At 36.6% G+C, this 18,125-nt stretch overlaps 1 protein-coding gene across 1 annotated transcript; it reads right to left on the bottom strand.

Annotated features, from left to right (window-relative positions):
- Positions 1-4,231: 4,231 nt before the first annotated feature.
- LOC132550641 (elongation factor 1-beta-like) lies at positions 4,232-18,077 on the bottom strand. Its single transcript, XM_060214732.1, has 6 exons — positions 17,951-18,077; positions 15,930-16,055; positions 13,859-14,043; positions 11,487-11,612; positions 9,665-9,732; positions 4,232-4,382 (listed from the first exon to the last, which is right to left on the bottom strand). Exons 1-6 carry the CDS (start codon positions 18,028-18,030, stop codon positions 4,293-4,295), a joined length of 675 nt encoding a protein of 224 aa, XP_060070715.1. The 5' UTR covers positions 18,031-18,077; the 3' UTR covers positions 4,232-4,292.
- Between the last annotated feature and the right edge of the window lie 48 nt (positions 18,078-18,125).

Here is an 18,125-nt window from a genome sequence, read left to right as displayed (position 1 = left end):
CACGTCATCAGTTTGACTCTCCCCCTGCTACTACTACAAGACGGTGAATTGTTACATCACGTCATCAGTTTTACTCTATACCTACTACTACAAGACGGTGAATTGTTACATCACGTCATCAGTTTTACTCTCCCCCTGCTACTACTACAAGACGGTGAATTGTTACATCACGTCATCAGTTTGACTCTCCCCCTGCTACTACTACAAGACGGTGAATTGTTACATCACGTCATCAGTTTTACTCTATACCTGCTACTACAAGACGGTGAATTGTTACATCACGTCATCAGTTTTACTCTCCCCCTGCTACTACTACAAGACGGTGAATTGTTACATCACGTCATCAGTTTTACTCTCCCCCTACTACTACTACAAGACGGTGAATTGTTACAACATCACGTCATCAGTTTGACTCTCCCCCTGCTACTACTACAAGACGGTGAATTGTTACAACATCACGTCATCAGTTGGACTCTATACCTGCTACTACTACAAGACGGTGAATTGTTACAACATCACGTCATCAGTTGGACTCTATACCTGCTACTACTACAAGACGGTGAATTGTAACAACCTCACGTCATCAGTTTTACTCTCCCCCTGCTACTACAAGACGGTGAATTGTAACATCATTGTAATGTGTTACCTGTATGATACAGTATCAGTTACGTCCCCTACTGTAATGTATTACCTGTATGATACAGTATCAGTTACGTCCCCTACACTACTGTAATGTATTACCTGTATGATACAGTATCAGTTACGTCCCTCATACTACTGTAATGTATTACCTGTATGATACAGTATCAGTTACGTCCCCTACACTACTGTAATGTATTACTTGTATGATACAGTATCAGTTACGTCCCCTACACTACTGTAATGTATTACCTGTATGATACAGTATCAGTTACGTCCCCTACACTACTGTAATGTATTACCTGTATGATACAGTATCAGTTACGTCCCCTACACTACTGTAATGTATTACCTGTATGATACAGTATCAGTTACGTCCCCTACACTACTGTAATGTATTACCTGTATGATACAGAATCAGTTACGTCCCCTACACTACTGTAATGTATTACCTGTATGATACAGTATCAGTTACGTCCCCTACACTACTGTAATGTATTACCTGTATGATACAGTATCAGTTACGTCCCCTACACTACTGTAATGTATTACCTGTATGATACAGTATCAGTTACGTCCCCTACACTACTGTAATGTATTACCTGTATGATACAGTATCAGTTACGTCCCCTACACTACTGTAATGTATTACCTGTATGATACAGTATCAGTTACGTCCCCTACTGTAATGTATTATCTGTATGATACAGTATCAGTTACGTCCCCTACACTACTGTAATGTATTACCTGTATGATACAGTATCAGTTATGTCCCCTACTGTAATGTATTACCTGTATGATACAGTATCAGTTACGTCCCCTACACTACTGTAATGTATTACCTGTATGATACAGTATCAGTTACGTCCCCTACACTACTGTAATGTATTACCTGTATGATACAGTATCAGTTACGTCCCCTACACTACTGTAATGTATTACCTGTATGATACAGTATCAGTTACGTCCCCTACTGTAATGTATTACCTGTATGATACAGTATCAGTTACGTCCCCTACACTACTGTAATGAATTACCTGTATGATACAGTATCAGTTACGTCCCCTACACTACTGTAATGTATTATCTGTATGATACAGTATCAGTTACGTCCCCTACTGTAATGCATTATCTGTATGATACAGTATCAGTTACGTCCCCTACACTACTGTAATGTATTACCTGTATGATACAGTATCAGTTACGTCCCCTACACTACTGTAATGTATTACCTGTATGATACAGTATCAGTTACGTCCCCTACACTACTGTAATGTATTACCTGTATGATACAGTATCAGTTACGTCCCCTACACTACTGTAATGTATTACCTGTATGATACAGTATCAGTTACGTCCCCTACACTACTGTAATGTATTACCTGTATGATACAGTATCAGTTACGTCCCCTACACTACTGTAATGTATTATCTGTATGATACAGTATCAGTTACGTCCCCTACTGTAATGCATTATCTGTATGATAGTATCAGTTACGTCCCCTACACTACTGTAATGTATTACCTGTATGATACAGTATCAGTTACGTCCCCTACACTACTGTAATGTATTACCTGTATGATACAGTATCAGTTACGTCCCCTACACTACTGTAATGTATTACCTGTATGATACAGTATCAGTTACGTCCCCTACACTACTGTAATGTATTACCTGTATGATACAGTATCAGTTACGTCCCCTACACTACTGTAATGTATTACCTGTATGATACAGTATCAGTTACGTCCCCTACACTACTGTAATGTATTACCTGTATGATACAGTATCAGTTACGTCCCCTACACTACTGTAATGTATTACCTGTATGATACAGTATCAGTTATGTCCCCTACACTACTGTAATGTATTACCTGTATAATACAGTATCAGTTACGTCCCCTACTGTAATGTATTATCTGTATGATACAGTATCAGTTACGTCCCCTACACTACTGTAATGTATTACCTGTATGATACAGTATCAGTTACGTCCCCTACACTACTGTAATGTATTACCTGTATGATACAGTATCAGTTACGTCCCCTACTGTAATGTATTACCTGTATGATACAGTATCAGTTACGTCCCCTACACTACTGTAATGTATTACCTGTATGATACAGTATCAGTTATGTCCCCTACACTACTGTAATGTATTACCTGTATAATACAGTATCAGTTACGTCCCCTACTGTAATGTATTATCTGTATGATACAGTATCAGTTACGTCCCCTACACTACTGTAATGTATTACCTGTATGATACAGTATCAGTTACGTCCCCTACACTACTGTAATGTATTACCTGTATGATACAGTATCAGTTACGTCCCCTACACTACTGTAATGTATTACCTGTATGATACAGTATCAGTTATGTCCCCTACTGTAATGTATTACCTGTATGATACAGTATCAGTTACGTCCCCTACACTACTGTAATGTATTACCTGTATGATACAGTATCAGTTACGTCCACTACACTACTGTAATGTATTACCTGTATGATACAGTATCAGTTACGTCCCCTACTGTAATGTATTACCTGTATGATACAGTATCAGTTACGTCCCCTACACTACTGTAATGTATTACCTGTATGATACAGTATCAGTTACGTCCCCTACACTACTGTAATGTATTACCTGTATGATACAGTATCAGTTACGTCCCCTACACTACTGTAATGTATTACCTGTATGATACAGTATCAGTTACGTCCCCTACACTACTGTAATGTATTACCTGTATGATACAGTATCAGTTACGTCCCCTACACTACTGTAATGTATTATCTGTATGATACAGTATCAGTTACGTCCCCTACACTACTGTAATGAATTACCTGTATGATACAGTATCAGTTACGTCCCCTACACTACTGTAATGTATTACCTGTATGATACAGTATCAGTTACGTCCCCTACACTACTGTAATGTATTACCTGTATGATACAGTATCAGTTACGTCCACTACACTACTGTAATGTATTACCTGTATGATACAGTATCAGTTACGTCCCCTACACTACTGTAATGTATTACCTGTATGATACAGTATCAGTTACGTCCCTCATACTACTGTAATGTATTACCTGTATGATACAGTATCAGTTACGTCCCCTACACTACTGTAATGTATTACCTGTATGATACAGTATCAGTTACGTCCCCTACACTACTGTAATGTATTACCTGTATGATACAGTATCAGTTACGTCCCCTACACTACTGTAATGTATTACCTGTATGATACAGAATCAGTTACGTCCCCTACACTACTGTAATGTATTACCTGTATGATACAGTATCAGTTACGTCCCCTACACTACTGTAATGTATTACATGTATGATACAGTATCAGTTACGTCCCCTACTGTAATGTATTACCTGTATGATACAGTATCAGTTACGTCCCCATACTACTGTAATGCGCGATATAAAAAGTTGACAACAATTCAATGCTGCAGCAGTATTGGAGACCTTGTATTTTGATCAAGTAATACATCAAATATGTTCATGTGATTCAAGGTTTTACACTTGTTTGGACATAAAGCACATGGAAAAAAATAAAGTAAAATAAAGGCGGTTGTTTATTATTTATTATAGGCAAATTAAGAGCACTTTAGACCCAGGTTTTCATTGACACTATATCTTCTGGAACAGATGAATGTCAACAGACTGTACATAATCTTCATAATCTGCTTCAATTTTTTCTGTGATGTCATCCACACTAACCTGCAAGTACACAAACACACATAAAGTGACCATAAAACAGGTTTCTCAATTTTTTTAGAAATAACATGTAATGTACTACTTTACTCGTTTACTTAGGAGACATCCAGGATACTGTGGATAGAAAACAATTTAAAATGAATGAAGTTGTGTGAAGAGCACCAAACGTGGGAGCATGATATCCACATCACACCCACCTAACAATGTAGTGATATTGAGAGCATGATATCCACGTCACACCCACCTAACAATGTAGTGATATTGACAGCATGATATCTCTGTCACACCCACCTAACAATGTAGTGATATTAAGAGCATGAAGCACTGTCACACCCACCTAACAATGTAGTGATATTGACAGCATGATATCCCTGTCACACCCACCTAACAATGTAGTGATATTGCCAGCATGATATCCCCGTCACACCCACCTAACAATGTAGTGATATTGACAGCATGATATCCCTGTCACACCCACCTAACAATGTAGTGATATTGAGAGCATGATATCGCTGTCACACCTACCTAACAATGAAATGATATTGAGAGCATGATATCGCTGTCACACCCACCTAACAATGTAGTGATATTGACAGCATGATATCTCCGTCACACCCACCTAACAATGTAGTGATATTAAGAGCATGAAGCACTGTCACATCCACCTAACAATGTAGTGATACTGAGAGCATGATATCCCTGTCACACCCACCTAACAATGTAGTGATATTGACAGCATGATATCCCCGTCACACCCACCTAACAATGTAGTGATATTGACAGCATGGTATCCCCATCACACCCACCTAACAATGTAGTGATATTGACAGCATGATATCCCTGTCACACCCACCTAACAATGTAGTGATATTGAGAGCATGATATCCCTGTCACACCCACCTAACAATGTAGTGATATTGAGAGCATGATATCGCTGTCACACCCACCTAACAATGTAGTGATATTGACAGCATGATATCCCTGTCACACCCAGCTAACAATGTAGTGATATTGACAGCATGATATCCCCGTCACATCCACCTAACAATGTAGTGATATTGACAGCATGATATCCCCGTCACACCCACCTAACAATGTAGTGATATTGAGAGCATGATATCCCTGTCACACCCACCTAACAATGTAGTGATATTGACAGCATGATATCGCTGTCACACCCACCTAACAATGTAGTGATATTGACAGCATGATATCCCTGTCACACCCACCTAACAATTTAGTGATATTGAGAGCATGATATCCCCGTCACACCCACCTAACAATGTAGTGATATTGACAGCATGATATCCCTGTCACACCCAGCTAACAATGTAGTGATATTGACAGCATGATATCCCCGTCACATCCACCTAACAATGTAGTGATATTGACAGCATGATATCCCTATTTTGTTAAATTTTCTTTTGTCACACCCACCTAACAATGTAGTGATATTGATAGCATGATATCCCTGTCACATTTATATACACCTAACAATGTAGTGATATTACACAGCATGAATCCCTGTCACACCCACCTAACAATGTAGTGATATTGATGATATCCCCGTCACACCCACCTTGTGTAATTTATATACAATCCTGCTAATGATATTGAGAGCATGAATATATACCCTGTCACAATATACCACCTCCAATTGTAGTGATATTTATATACAAATAATCCTGCTGTACTATTTATATACCAATTTTGTATTTATATATCCATTCAAGCATCCTGCTGTAATTTATATACCACCCTCCTGTTGTAACTGATATACAACACTTTTTCATTCATATACAACACTCCTGCTGTATTTATATACATCCTGCTGTATTTATATACAACGTATGGTTTTCTATTTTTGTTAATTTTTACTCCTGCTGTAATTTATATACCCTCCTGCTGTAACTTACATACCAAACTGCTGTCATAATTTATATACCAAACTGCTGTCATAATTTATATACCACTCCTGTTGTAATTTATATACAACACTCCTGCTGTAATTTATATTACACACTCCTGCTGTAATTTATATACCACACTCCTGCTGTAATTTATATACCACACTCCTGCTGTAATTAATATACAACACTCCTGGTGTAATTTATATACAACACTCCTGCTGTAATTTATATACCACACTCCTGCTGTAATTTATATACCACCCTCCTGCTGTAATTAATATACCACACTCCTTGTGTAATTTATATACAACACTCCTGCTGTAATTTATATACAACACTCCTGCTGTAATTTATATACCACACTCCTGCTGTAATTTATATACCACACTCCTGCTGTAATTTATATACAACACTCCTGCTGTAATTTATATACAACACTCCTGCTGTAATTTATATACCACACTCCTGCTGTAATTTATATACAACGCTACTGCTGTAATTTATATACCACACTCCTGTTGTAATTTATATACCACACTCCTGCTGTAATTTATATACAACACTCCTGCTGTAATTTATATACAACACTCCTGCTGTAATTTATATACAACACTCCTGCTGTAATTTATATACAACACTCCTGCTGTAATTTATATACAACACTCCTGTCGTAATTTATATACCACACTCCTGCTGTAATTTATCTACAACACTCCTGCTGTAATTTATATACAACAATTTATATACAACACTCCTGCTGTAATTTATATACAACACTCCTGCTGTAATTTATATACCACACTCCTGCTGTAATTTATATACCACCCTCCTGCTGTAATTTATATACAACACTCCTGCTGTAATTTATATACAACACTCCTGCTGTAATTTATATACCACACTCCTGCTGTAATTTATATACAACACTCCTGCTGTAATTTATATACAACACTCCTGCTGTAATTTATATACCACACTCCTGCTGCAATTTATATACAACACTCCTGCTACAATTTTTATACCAAACTCTTGCCGTAATTTATATACCACCCTTTTGCCGTAATTTTTATACTACTCCTGCTGTAATTTATATACAACACTCCTGCTGTAATTTATATACAACACTCCTGCTGTAATTTACATACAACACTCCTGCCGTAATATATATACCACACTCCTGCTGTAATTTATATACCACCCTCCTGCCGTAATTTTTATACTACTCCTGCTGTAATTTATATACCACACTCCTGCTGTAATTTATATACAACACTCCTGCTGTAATTTATATACAACACTCCTGCTGTAATTTATATACCACTTCTGCTGTAATTTATATACCACACTCCTGCTTTAATTTATATACCACTCCTGTTGTAATTTGCATACCACACTCCTGCCGTAAGTTTTATACTACTCCTGCTGTAATTTATATACAACACTCCTGCTGTAATTTATATACCACACTCCTGCTGTAATATATATACCACACTCCTGCTGCAATTTATATACAACACTACTGCTGTAATTTATACACAACACTTCTGCTGTAATTTATACACAACACTCTGCTGTAATTTATATACAACACTCCTGCTGCAATTTATATACAACACTCTGCTGCAATTTATATACCACACTCTGCTGTAATTTATATACCACACTCCTGCTGTAATTTATATACAACACTTTCATGTAATTCATATACAACACTCTGCTGTAATTGATATACAACACTCTGCTGTAATTGATATACCACACTCTGCTGTAATTGATATACCACACTCTGCTGTAATTGATATACCACACTCTGCTGTAATTGATATACCACACTCTGCTGTAATTGATATACCACACTCTGCTGTAATTGATATACCACACTCTGCTGTAATTGATATACCACACTCTGCTGTAATTGATATACCACACTCTGCTGTAATTGATATACCACACTCTGCTGTAATTGATATACCACACTCTGCTGTAATTGATATACCACACTCTGCTGTAATTGATATACCACACTCTGCTGTAATTATATACCACACTCTGCTGTAATTGATATACCACACTCTGCTGTAATTATATACCACACTCTGCTGTAATTGATATACCACACTCTGCTGTAATTGATATACCACACTCTGCTGTAATTGATATACCACAGTTCTTTTTTGATGATAATTGTCATACACATTTGTGTTGTAAAACACATATGCCTACAGTTTGCGGAGATCTGCTCTGGGCATTTTTGGTCAAATTTAAAAGGAATTTCTTGTATTTGTACACAATGCACATGCTTTTAAATAAACTCAGCAGGTCATTTTTGCCGTGCCAGACAAGTTTACACTTGTATTCAGATAAATTCTTATTGATCTAATTTTTTTTTCAAACATGCATTTGACTCTTGAGACTAATAAAGAAAAGATTTCTTTAATTAGCCAAATGTATCACAGTCCTTTTCTACTAAGTGTAACAAGTACTGTCCTCCTAAGTGTAACAAGTACTGTCCTCCTAAGTGTAACAAGTACTGTCCTCCTAAGTGTAACAAGTATTGTCCTCCTAAGTGTAACAAGTATCGTCCTCCTAAGTGTAACAAGTATCGTCCTCCTAAGTGTAACAAGTACTGTCCTCCTAAGTGTAACAAGTACTGTCCTCCTAAGTGTAACAAGTACTGTCCTCCTAAGTGTAACAAGTACTGTCCTCCTAAGTGTAACAAGTACTGTCCTCCTAAGTGTAACAAGTACTGTCCTCCTAAGTGTAACAAGTACTGTCCTCCTAAGTGTAACAAGTATCGTCCTCCTAAGTGTAACAAGTATCGTCCTCCTAAGTGTAACAAGTGTCGTCCTCCTAAGTGTAACAAGTGTTGTCCTCCTAAGTGTAACAAGTACTGTCCTCCTAAGTGTAACAAGTACTGTCCTCCTAAGTGTAACAAGTACTGTCCTCCTAAGTGTAACAAGTATTGTCCTCCTAAGTGTAACAAGTACTGTCCTCCTAAGTGTAACAAGTACTGTCCTCCTAAGTGTAACAAGTACTGTCCTCCTAAGTGTAACAAGTACTGTCCTCCTAAGTGTAACAAGTATTGTCCTACTAAGTGTAACAAGTATCGTCCTCCTAAGTGTAACAAGTACTGTCCTCCTAAGTGTAACAAGTGTTGTCCTCCTAAGTGTAACAAGTATCGTCCTCCTATGTGTAACAAGTGTTGTCCTTGTCCTCCTAAGTGTAACAAGTGTTGTCCTCCTAAGTGTAACAAGTGTTGTCCTCCTAAGTGTAACAAGTATCGTCCTCCTATGTGTAACAAGTATTGTCCAATTTTGCCAACAGAAATACCATTACAGAGGAATCATTTTCTCTGATGTATCAAGCTACACCTACCTTGGCGTCCTCCACCACCATGGCGATTTGTAATTTTTTGATGCCAAATGCAACAGGAACCAGTTTAGCTGAAAGTAAAACGAATAAAATCACCAGGATTCTAACAACAAAAACAGTTTTGCGCTTCCTGACCATATATATGTAACATGGTTGAAAATTACTTCTTCATTAACAACAAACAAGAGATTCTCATTGGCACTTAATGGCCTAGCTCTTATCTAATGTATATTGCAACATTCCAATCTAGGTACTTTGAATTGAATCAAGATGACGTTCTGGTGGGGACTTGTAGGGTACCAAACACTACAGACCAAATTGTAACTTCGTTAACACTAATGGACAAGGGAAATGTGAGACAGTTGATCATTATTATTTATCAGGCAAACTTGTATGAAGTTACTGTAGAACTTGTATCAAACTTATGTAAATTCTGATGCCTCATTGCTTTGCAGGCTTCATTGAATCATCTTTATATTGGTTCCATATAAGTCAGGTCTTTTTCTTTCCACTTAATTAACCTTTTTTTTAGACATTTTTATTTTTCAGCTGGAAAACAGCATGCACAACAAGAAACAAAGTGGAAATTTGAGATCCATACATCCTGTCCTCATCAAAGAGCAACACAATTTTAAAATCTAAATATGAATTTTGAGGGAGATCCAACGAGAATTTCTCAAGCAGAAGTGGCAAAATTTTGATATCAAAATCTAACATGATTTCCTTTTCAAGATCCCCCCAACCCCTAGAAAAATGAAGAGTATTGAAATTGATGAATGCTTCCCAAAAACTAAACATTTTTCTGTAGTTACGGGGCTTCAGGCCCTGAATTTGGTATACTGCTCTTTCTCTTAGTATGACCAAGGAACATATGTAAAAATGCAAGCAAAGCTATGATGATGACAAAGGGCAATAACACTGCACCTAGGTACACTGCACATTGTCTTCAAATGGTCAATGTATGCACCAAGATTCATTGTTCTAGTTTAAATGCAAATCAAGTTATTGCTATGGACACAAAATTGTAACCAAGGACAATAATAGAACTTGTTGTTATGATACTATGAGGTAAAAACAGTTTGTTGGTCTACAACTTCATTGTGTGCTGACTATATCAGCGAAGTTTCACAAAATTTACACAACAAAGAAGATAACTCTCAATCCACCAATGCATACATGATCGTTTTTGGTTTTTTTTCACTTCTTTTCTTATCAAATATACACAATAAGGGACAGACTATATATGAAATGTGAGAATCATCCATCTAGAACTTCTCCAGAAATAGTGATAACATCTGTTACTGTCAAAATTCAAGATGGCCACCTGTCAGCCATGTTGTTGTCTGATCAGTCCTAAAACAAATTATATACAATAAGGAACTAAGGAATATCTAAATGAAGTATCGGTTCTATCCGATATGTCCAAAGACATTAACAACAAAATATCTAAATGTCAAAATCCAATATGGTCGCCTGTCAAATGTTACTGAAAAGTAAAAATGGCCAAAGGAAATCAATATTATATGAAATTTGAGTTTGAACAATAACAGATATGTATAAGGAATGATAGATCATGGACAAAGGATGATTTGAACAACAGCCATATACCATTTGATGATGGTGAGCTAAAATCTACAGCAAGAGTTGTGGAGACTAGATCCTGTCCTTAGATAGAGGATCCAGTGTACTGATCTCGTGGAGCAAATAATTAGGTCAGTAGGGGTTTTTTTTAAGAGAAAAAGACACATGATCAACCAAACATAATCATAACTGGTTACATGAGATTCGGAAAAGAAACACAAGGAGACCTTTGGAAACGACATACCTGCTCCCCACAGCAGACCATCCATAGCAATGGTACGGACTTTTTGCTCTACTTCAGCCATGTCGGTCTCATCATCCAATGGTTTGATATCTAGAACTATATTACTCTTGGCAATGACAGTTGGTTCTGTAAAGGAAACAGAAATAACCTAGATTATCATCTGTCTGTAAGACAAAAAAAACACAAGTGAATAGTCAAAGTCTATACAGGGAGGTGCAGCAGCCCCATCAGTGAATAGTCAAAGTCTAGACAGGGAGGTGCAGCAGCCCCATCAGTGAATAGTCAAAGTCTAGACAGGGAGGTGCAGTAGCCCCATCAGTGAATAGTCAAAGTCTAGACAGGGAGGTGCAGCAGCCCCATCAGTGAATAGTCAAAGTCTAGACAGGGAGGTGCAGCAGCCCCATCAGTGAATAGTCAAAGTCTAGACAGGGAGGTGCAGCAGTCCTATAATTATATAAATTTTGTAATTTTCATAATCAATTATTATACATATGTTTTATTTCTTTCTTTCCTGGTGAGCATTTTTAATGTTTACTAAGTATAACAAGACAACACAAAATGAAATATTATTCCCGCGCCCCAAACACAAAGACACACAATTATATATGTGTTAATGTTACAACAAGTTTAATTCATATTTGTTATTCTTAATTGTTCCATACAAAGTATTGAAATTGAAAACTTTGTGATTTGGCCTATCTGTTTCCATGCTAACAAAAGAAAGTATTTTAATGGATACTAACTTACTTAATAGGTCTTTAAAGTTTTGAGTAATTATCTTGAATGGTTTCAGAGCACTGGTCTAGAAAATCTTAAATCTGTGATCAGGGTTATCTGTCTCCATGGTAACAGAAAACAAGAGATCCCAGAGGGATCTTGGCGCCCACCATTTGAGGATCTGTTTTCAGTTCTTGAAGATTTGTTTATTTTTTGTTTGTTTGTTACAGGTGTTTGTTAATGTTCAGGAACTGGTCTTCATTGAATGTACTCAATGATGGCACAAGATATTTTTATTAAGCACCTATTAGCAAATATCATTTGAAAAAGATCCCAAAGTATTATTAGATAGCAGTCAGTTACAGGTGGATAATGGACAATATACTTGTGCTGTATTACTGTTGACATCCAAGATGGCTGCCTGTGGGCCACCTTGATTTCAAATCAGTCCAAAAAAGGTACAATGCACAACTAGGGACCAAGGGAAACCAATATTTATGAAATATCAGAAGGATCCATCCAGTACTTCCTCAGATATAGCAGTAACAAGATTTTACTCTCAAAATCCAAGATGGCTGCCTGTCAGCCATCTTGATTTCGGATCAGTCCAAAAAGGTACAATGCACAACTTGGAACCAAAGGGAACCTGCATATGAAATTTGAGAAAGATCCATCTAGTACTTTCCAAGAAATAGCGGTAACAAACTTTTACATCCAAAATCCAAGATGGCCACCTGTCGGCCATCTTGAATTCGAATCCGTTCAAAAAAGGTAAAATGCACATCTAGTGACCAAGGGGAAACTGCATATGAAATATGAGAAAGATCCATCCAGTACTTTCCAAGAAATAGTGGTAACAAACTTTTACTTCCAAAATCCAAGATGGTCATCTGTCGGCCATCTTGAATTTGAATCAATCCAAAAAAAGTACAATGCACAACTAGGGACCAAGGGAAACCTGCATATGAAATTTGAGAAAGATCCATCAAGTACTTTTCCAGAAATAGCGGTAACAAGAATTGTTTACGGACGTATGGACGGACCACGGACGCAGGGCGATTTGAATACCCCACCATCTGATGATGGTGGGCTAAAAACTAGGGCACTAAATTACTATATACAGAAAGTTTTGTGGAGTTGAGTGGTTTCAAAGTTGTAGCTTGGAAAGGAAAGTAAACATTATTTTTGTATTTTTAAGCTATGTTTCCATGGTAACAGAAAAAATATAAGAAAAAAAAAATTGTCGCCAATATCAAAAGGCAAAACTAGGGCACCAACTTAATATATACAGCAAGTTTTGTGAAGTTGAGTTGGACAGTTTTGAAGTTATAGCCCAGAAAAGCCCTTCGACAGATGGACAGATGCATGGACGGAGCCCAAATTAATGTCCACTGTAAATGCATTTTGCAGGGGAAAACAATGAAAATCAAATTATATATAAAAAGGTAACTAACAATCTTATTTGTCCTTAGGTAAAAAGAATGAATCTTATCTGTCATTTGTTTCTTTCAAACTTCCATCCAAATTTGTGATTTCTTTTGCTGAAAATATTATACAACTAACATTCGAAGTCTGTAACTGAAGTGAAACATCCATATTCCATCCATCTGTATAGTGATACCTATTGTCTGTATTGTGCCAGCTATGATACCTACTTTTGGCCTTTTTGGCTGAGTATTCCTCTAATCTTTTCTGCTTTAATGCTGCTACTTCAGCGGCTTCCTCCTCATCACTGGAACCAAACAGGTCAATGTCATCGTCATCATCATCATCATCTTTACCAGGCTTGGCATCTCCTCCAGGTCCATATGTAGCCAAGTCTTTCTTCTGACCACCAAATCTACAAAAAGAGGATATGTAAAGTCTATATGAAAGACAATTGCGATAAAAATAAAAGATTTTTGAAAATCTGTTTTTAATGCACACTGTTTTATGTAAGGTCTAAAACATGTATCTTTCAGATGTCACTTTTTCAAAAAGTTTGGGTTGGAACATTAATTTTTATCTTCTTTTTTCAATTGTAATTTTTGATAGTGTTGATATATTTTACTTGTAAAACTACATAAGAACACGTTTTAAGTTATCAATACATTATTATTAAGTCGTTAAAAAGTTATTAGTTTTTAATGGATATATCAAAGTACTGAGTTATTCAGTGACCAAAGAAGGTCGACGATGTGTTGCCCTCTATAGCTGACCTGTTTGATCTGACAATGCATGTTTTTTGCAAAACTTGGTTTTCTGGTTATTACTATGCTAATCATGAAAAATATCATTTAATGGAAAACTTTCATTTTAAAAAGTTTCCAGTTTCACAATCTCACTTTATTACCCTGTAACAGGAAAGTTTCATTTAATTTCATAAATTCTACCTGGACATGGACATCATAATTATGTTACAATTAATGAATCTGATTCGGCTCAATGATACAATTTCACATTCTATAACAGATATCAATTAAGGCATCTTGGATACAGTAATATTTAAATATCTACTACCAGTTAGCTTGTAATAAGAATAATAAAAAAAACCCAGAGAATTTTATGAAAAATTGTATTCAAGTGACAGTAATATTAAAGATATATATCTTGACGCTTACCTAGATAGAAATAATAATAATTTTTCAAAATTAAATCAGACACATTTTTACTATTAGAGGGAATGATATCTCTTGAAGAAGCTTCAAATACTTTAAGAAATATGAAAAATAATAAAAGTCCTGGGTCAGATGGTTTCACCGCTGATTTTTACAATATATTTTTGGGGTGAATTAAGAAATTATGTGGCAAGATAAATCAATTATGGATTTATTAATGGTAAATTATCATAAACTCAAAGTAAGGGAATCATTACATGTATACCTAAGGGAGACAAACCAAGGCAGTTTCTTATAGAAATTGGAGACAAATTTCCTTAGTCAGGGTCATAAGCAAGTAGACTAAAAATGTTTTACGACAAATAGATAAATAGGGATCAAACAGTTTTATTATAGGGAGGTATATAAGGGGGAAATACAAGGCTAATTTACCATATCATGAGAATGCAGAAGAAAATGAAATACCTGGTATGCTCTTATCTATAGATTTTGAAAAGGTTTTCGATTATGTTAGTTGTTTACTAAGTCTAGTAGCTATAAAACGGAATGTGTATACATCCACTAAAGCAATTCATGTATGGTATTCCTATCAAATCAATTAATTTTTGTTCATTTTAGTCTCTATTTCAATTTAGTAACAGGTTTGACAAATACAATAGTCCTAGCTTACTTAGTCAATACAACATGTCATCAGGAAAACAGGACATCAAAATAAGCATCCTTACCATATACCATATAGAAAACAGGACATCAAAATAAGCATCCTTACCATATACCATATAGAAAACAGGACATCAAAATAAGCATCCTTACCATATACCATATAGAAAACAGGACATCAAAATAAGCATCCTTACCATATACCATATAGAAAACAGGACATCAAAATAAGCATCCTTACCATATACCATATAGAAAACAGGACATCAAAATAAGCATCCTTACCATATACCATATAGAAAACAGGACATCAAAATAAGCATCCTTATCATATACCATATAGAAAACAGGACATCAAAATAAGCATCCTTACCATATAGAAAACAGGACATCAAAATAAGCAGTATCTATTGTATTGCATTTATAATAGCATAACAGTAATAAATAAGTCTAACTCTTCATTACTAACCCTTTTTTTTCAGCATCACTGTAAGATTTAATATGATTGAACCATCTCAGTGCATTAGGTAGGTCAGCTGGTGGAGGCTGTGATAGCGCTGCAAATACTACGACATCAGCTTGTGAGGGCTGGAATCTACAAAATAACACACACCGCATCAGCTTGTGAGGGCTGGAATCTACAAAATAGCACACACCACATCAGCTTGTGAGGGCTGGAATCTACAAAATAACACACACCACATCAGCTTGTGAGGGCTGGTGTCTACAAAATAACACACACCACATCAGCTTGTGAGGGCTGGTATCTACAAACACACACCACATCAGCTTGTGAGGGCTGGTATCTACAAAATAACACACACCACATCAGCTTGTGAGGGCTGGTATCTACAAAATAACACACACCACATCAGCTTGTGAGAGCTGGTATCTACAAAACAAGAGGTTCAAAAGGCCTGAATCGCTCTCCCAGTATTCAATATTCATCTCAAATATACAAGTACTTCACACAATTGTTTTAAACTACCTTCAAACAAGACTCATCTTATGAACTTATCTGCTATATATCATAGTTCTTGGCATTTTGTTGGCAATTACTTCAATACATATGTACAGTCATGTAAAGTTTTAACAAAACAGACCCCTGTAACTTTGATTACAGAGTCAAGGTAATTTCTTTTCCAAACAATTGTCAGCCTTTATCTCATGAATCTATCAGAAAAATAAAAAAACAATATATCAAGCTTCTAGGCCTTTTGGCCAATCAGAAGTCATTTTAGGTTTTTACAAATATGACCCGTGTGGCCTTGAATATGAGCCATGGTTATTTCTTTTCACAATCTTTGTTAGGCTTCATCCCAGCAAGCCGACAGCCAAATACCATCACATTTTGTCTCTTAAGTTACAGAGCAGAAGTCATTTAGATGGACAGACATACAACAGGCAACGGACACTGCACCTTCAGGCCAGGTGAGCTAGTAACAGAAAAAGTTAATAAATAATTAGGGGTAATGGTTAGATCTATCTCAAAATTCATATGAAGGTTGTGACTGTAAAAGGGCAGCAAAAGCTCACACCATAGACAGTGGGTATACACACAGGCTTTGCTATATGGTTTATCAAACAATTATTGACAGTGTGCAGTGAAAGAGTTTAGAGGTGTTGGGTTACTTATGTAGAGTTGAGAGTACAGGTCGCCTTACTAGCCTCGGCTAGTAGGAATTTCCCTCCAGTCGAGTGGTGGAGTTTCCAGCTAGAGACTGAAGGATCAGAGTTCGAACCTTTGCAGTGGCAGGGTGATTCTCATTACTCCTTCCTAATACATATTTGGTGTCGTTGATCACTCCAAGGGTAGAAGCTATAAGAGATTGAGACGCTTCCATGGGGGATATTGATATTGTTGTTGTCTTCAGGGGTCAAAGACTTTATGAAGGGGGGAGTAGTGTAAAGTTGAGAGTACAGGTTTCCTTACTAGCCTTGGCTAGTGGGAATTTCCCTTTAGTCGACCGATAGTGTCTGGCTAAAGACTGAAGGGTCGCTAGTTCAAATCCCAGCGGTGGCTGGGTGTTTTTCATTACTCCTTCCTATTACACTTATACACAGTTTATGTTCAACACAAAACAACCGCAATAGTATGCACTCACAGGCAACTCTGAGAAACTGTCTATATTGGTTACTAGGCATTAAAGTAATGTCTAGGTAGCAGTATCATATACTCAGGAGAAACATACTAATCTTCTACCATGATTTAATCTACACAAGTGATCCATTCATGATTGTTATTTATTTGACTAGAACATTACGGAACTGTTTATTTATTTATAAAATTGGTACAGGTGCGTCCGTTAATAGTTGAATAATGAATTAACGAATAATTCCACACCGCCTGTATCGTTCAAACCGGGAAACGTGACAACGGACCAGGGATGATAAATCGTTTTAATACATTTATGTAGGCCTAGTAGTATTGTCACAGTCATTTACTAAAAGCATTAATAATTTCTGGCAAATCGACTTAAATATAATTACCCTTCAATGTAGCTTTTGTCGGCAACAAAAGCGTCCAATGCTTGTTGTCCAGCACGGCTTTTAAGATCTCCAAAACCCATCTTTGATACGACCGCTGATGATTCCAACGTGGTCTTGACACCGCACGGTCTCCGTCGAAAAGACCGGAAGCAGAAATATGTGCGCGATCATGAGC

The sequence above is a fragment of the Ylistrum balloti genome, unplaced genomic scaffold (genome assembly GCF_031769215.1).
Source record: "Ylistrum balloti isolate Yb309-2 unplaced genomic scaffold, AGI_CSIRO_Ybal_v1 Utg370138, whole genome shotgun sequence".
NCBI lineage: Eukaryota > Metazoa > Mollusca > Bivalvia > Pectinida > Pectinidae > Ylistrum > Ylistrum balloti.
Note: the sequence above shows the minus strand (reverse complement) of the source record. Positions and strands in the feature narration are given on the sequence as shown.

Excerpts from the sequence above, each read along its gene's own strand:
- LOC132550641 (XM_060214732.1), bottom strand. The coding sequence starts at position 18,030 with ATGGGTTTTGGAGATCTTAAAAGCCGTGCTGGACAACAAGCATTGGAC. Across the intron at positions 16,056-17,950 it reads GACAAAAGCTACATTGAAGG|ATTCCAGCCCTCACAAGCTG; the intron begins GTAATTATATTT and ends GTTATTTTGTAG. Across the intron at positions 14,044-15,929 it reads AGTGATGCTGAAAAAAAAGG|ATTTGGTGGTCAGAAGAAAG; the intron begins GTTAGTAATGAA and ends CTCTTTTTGTAG.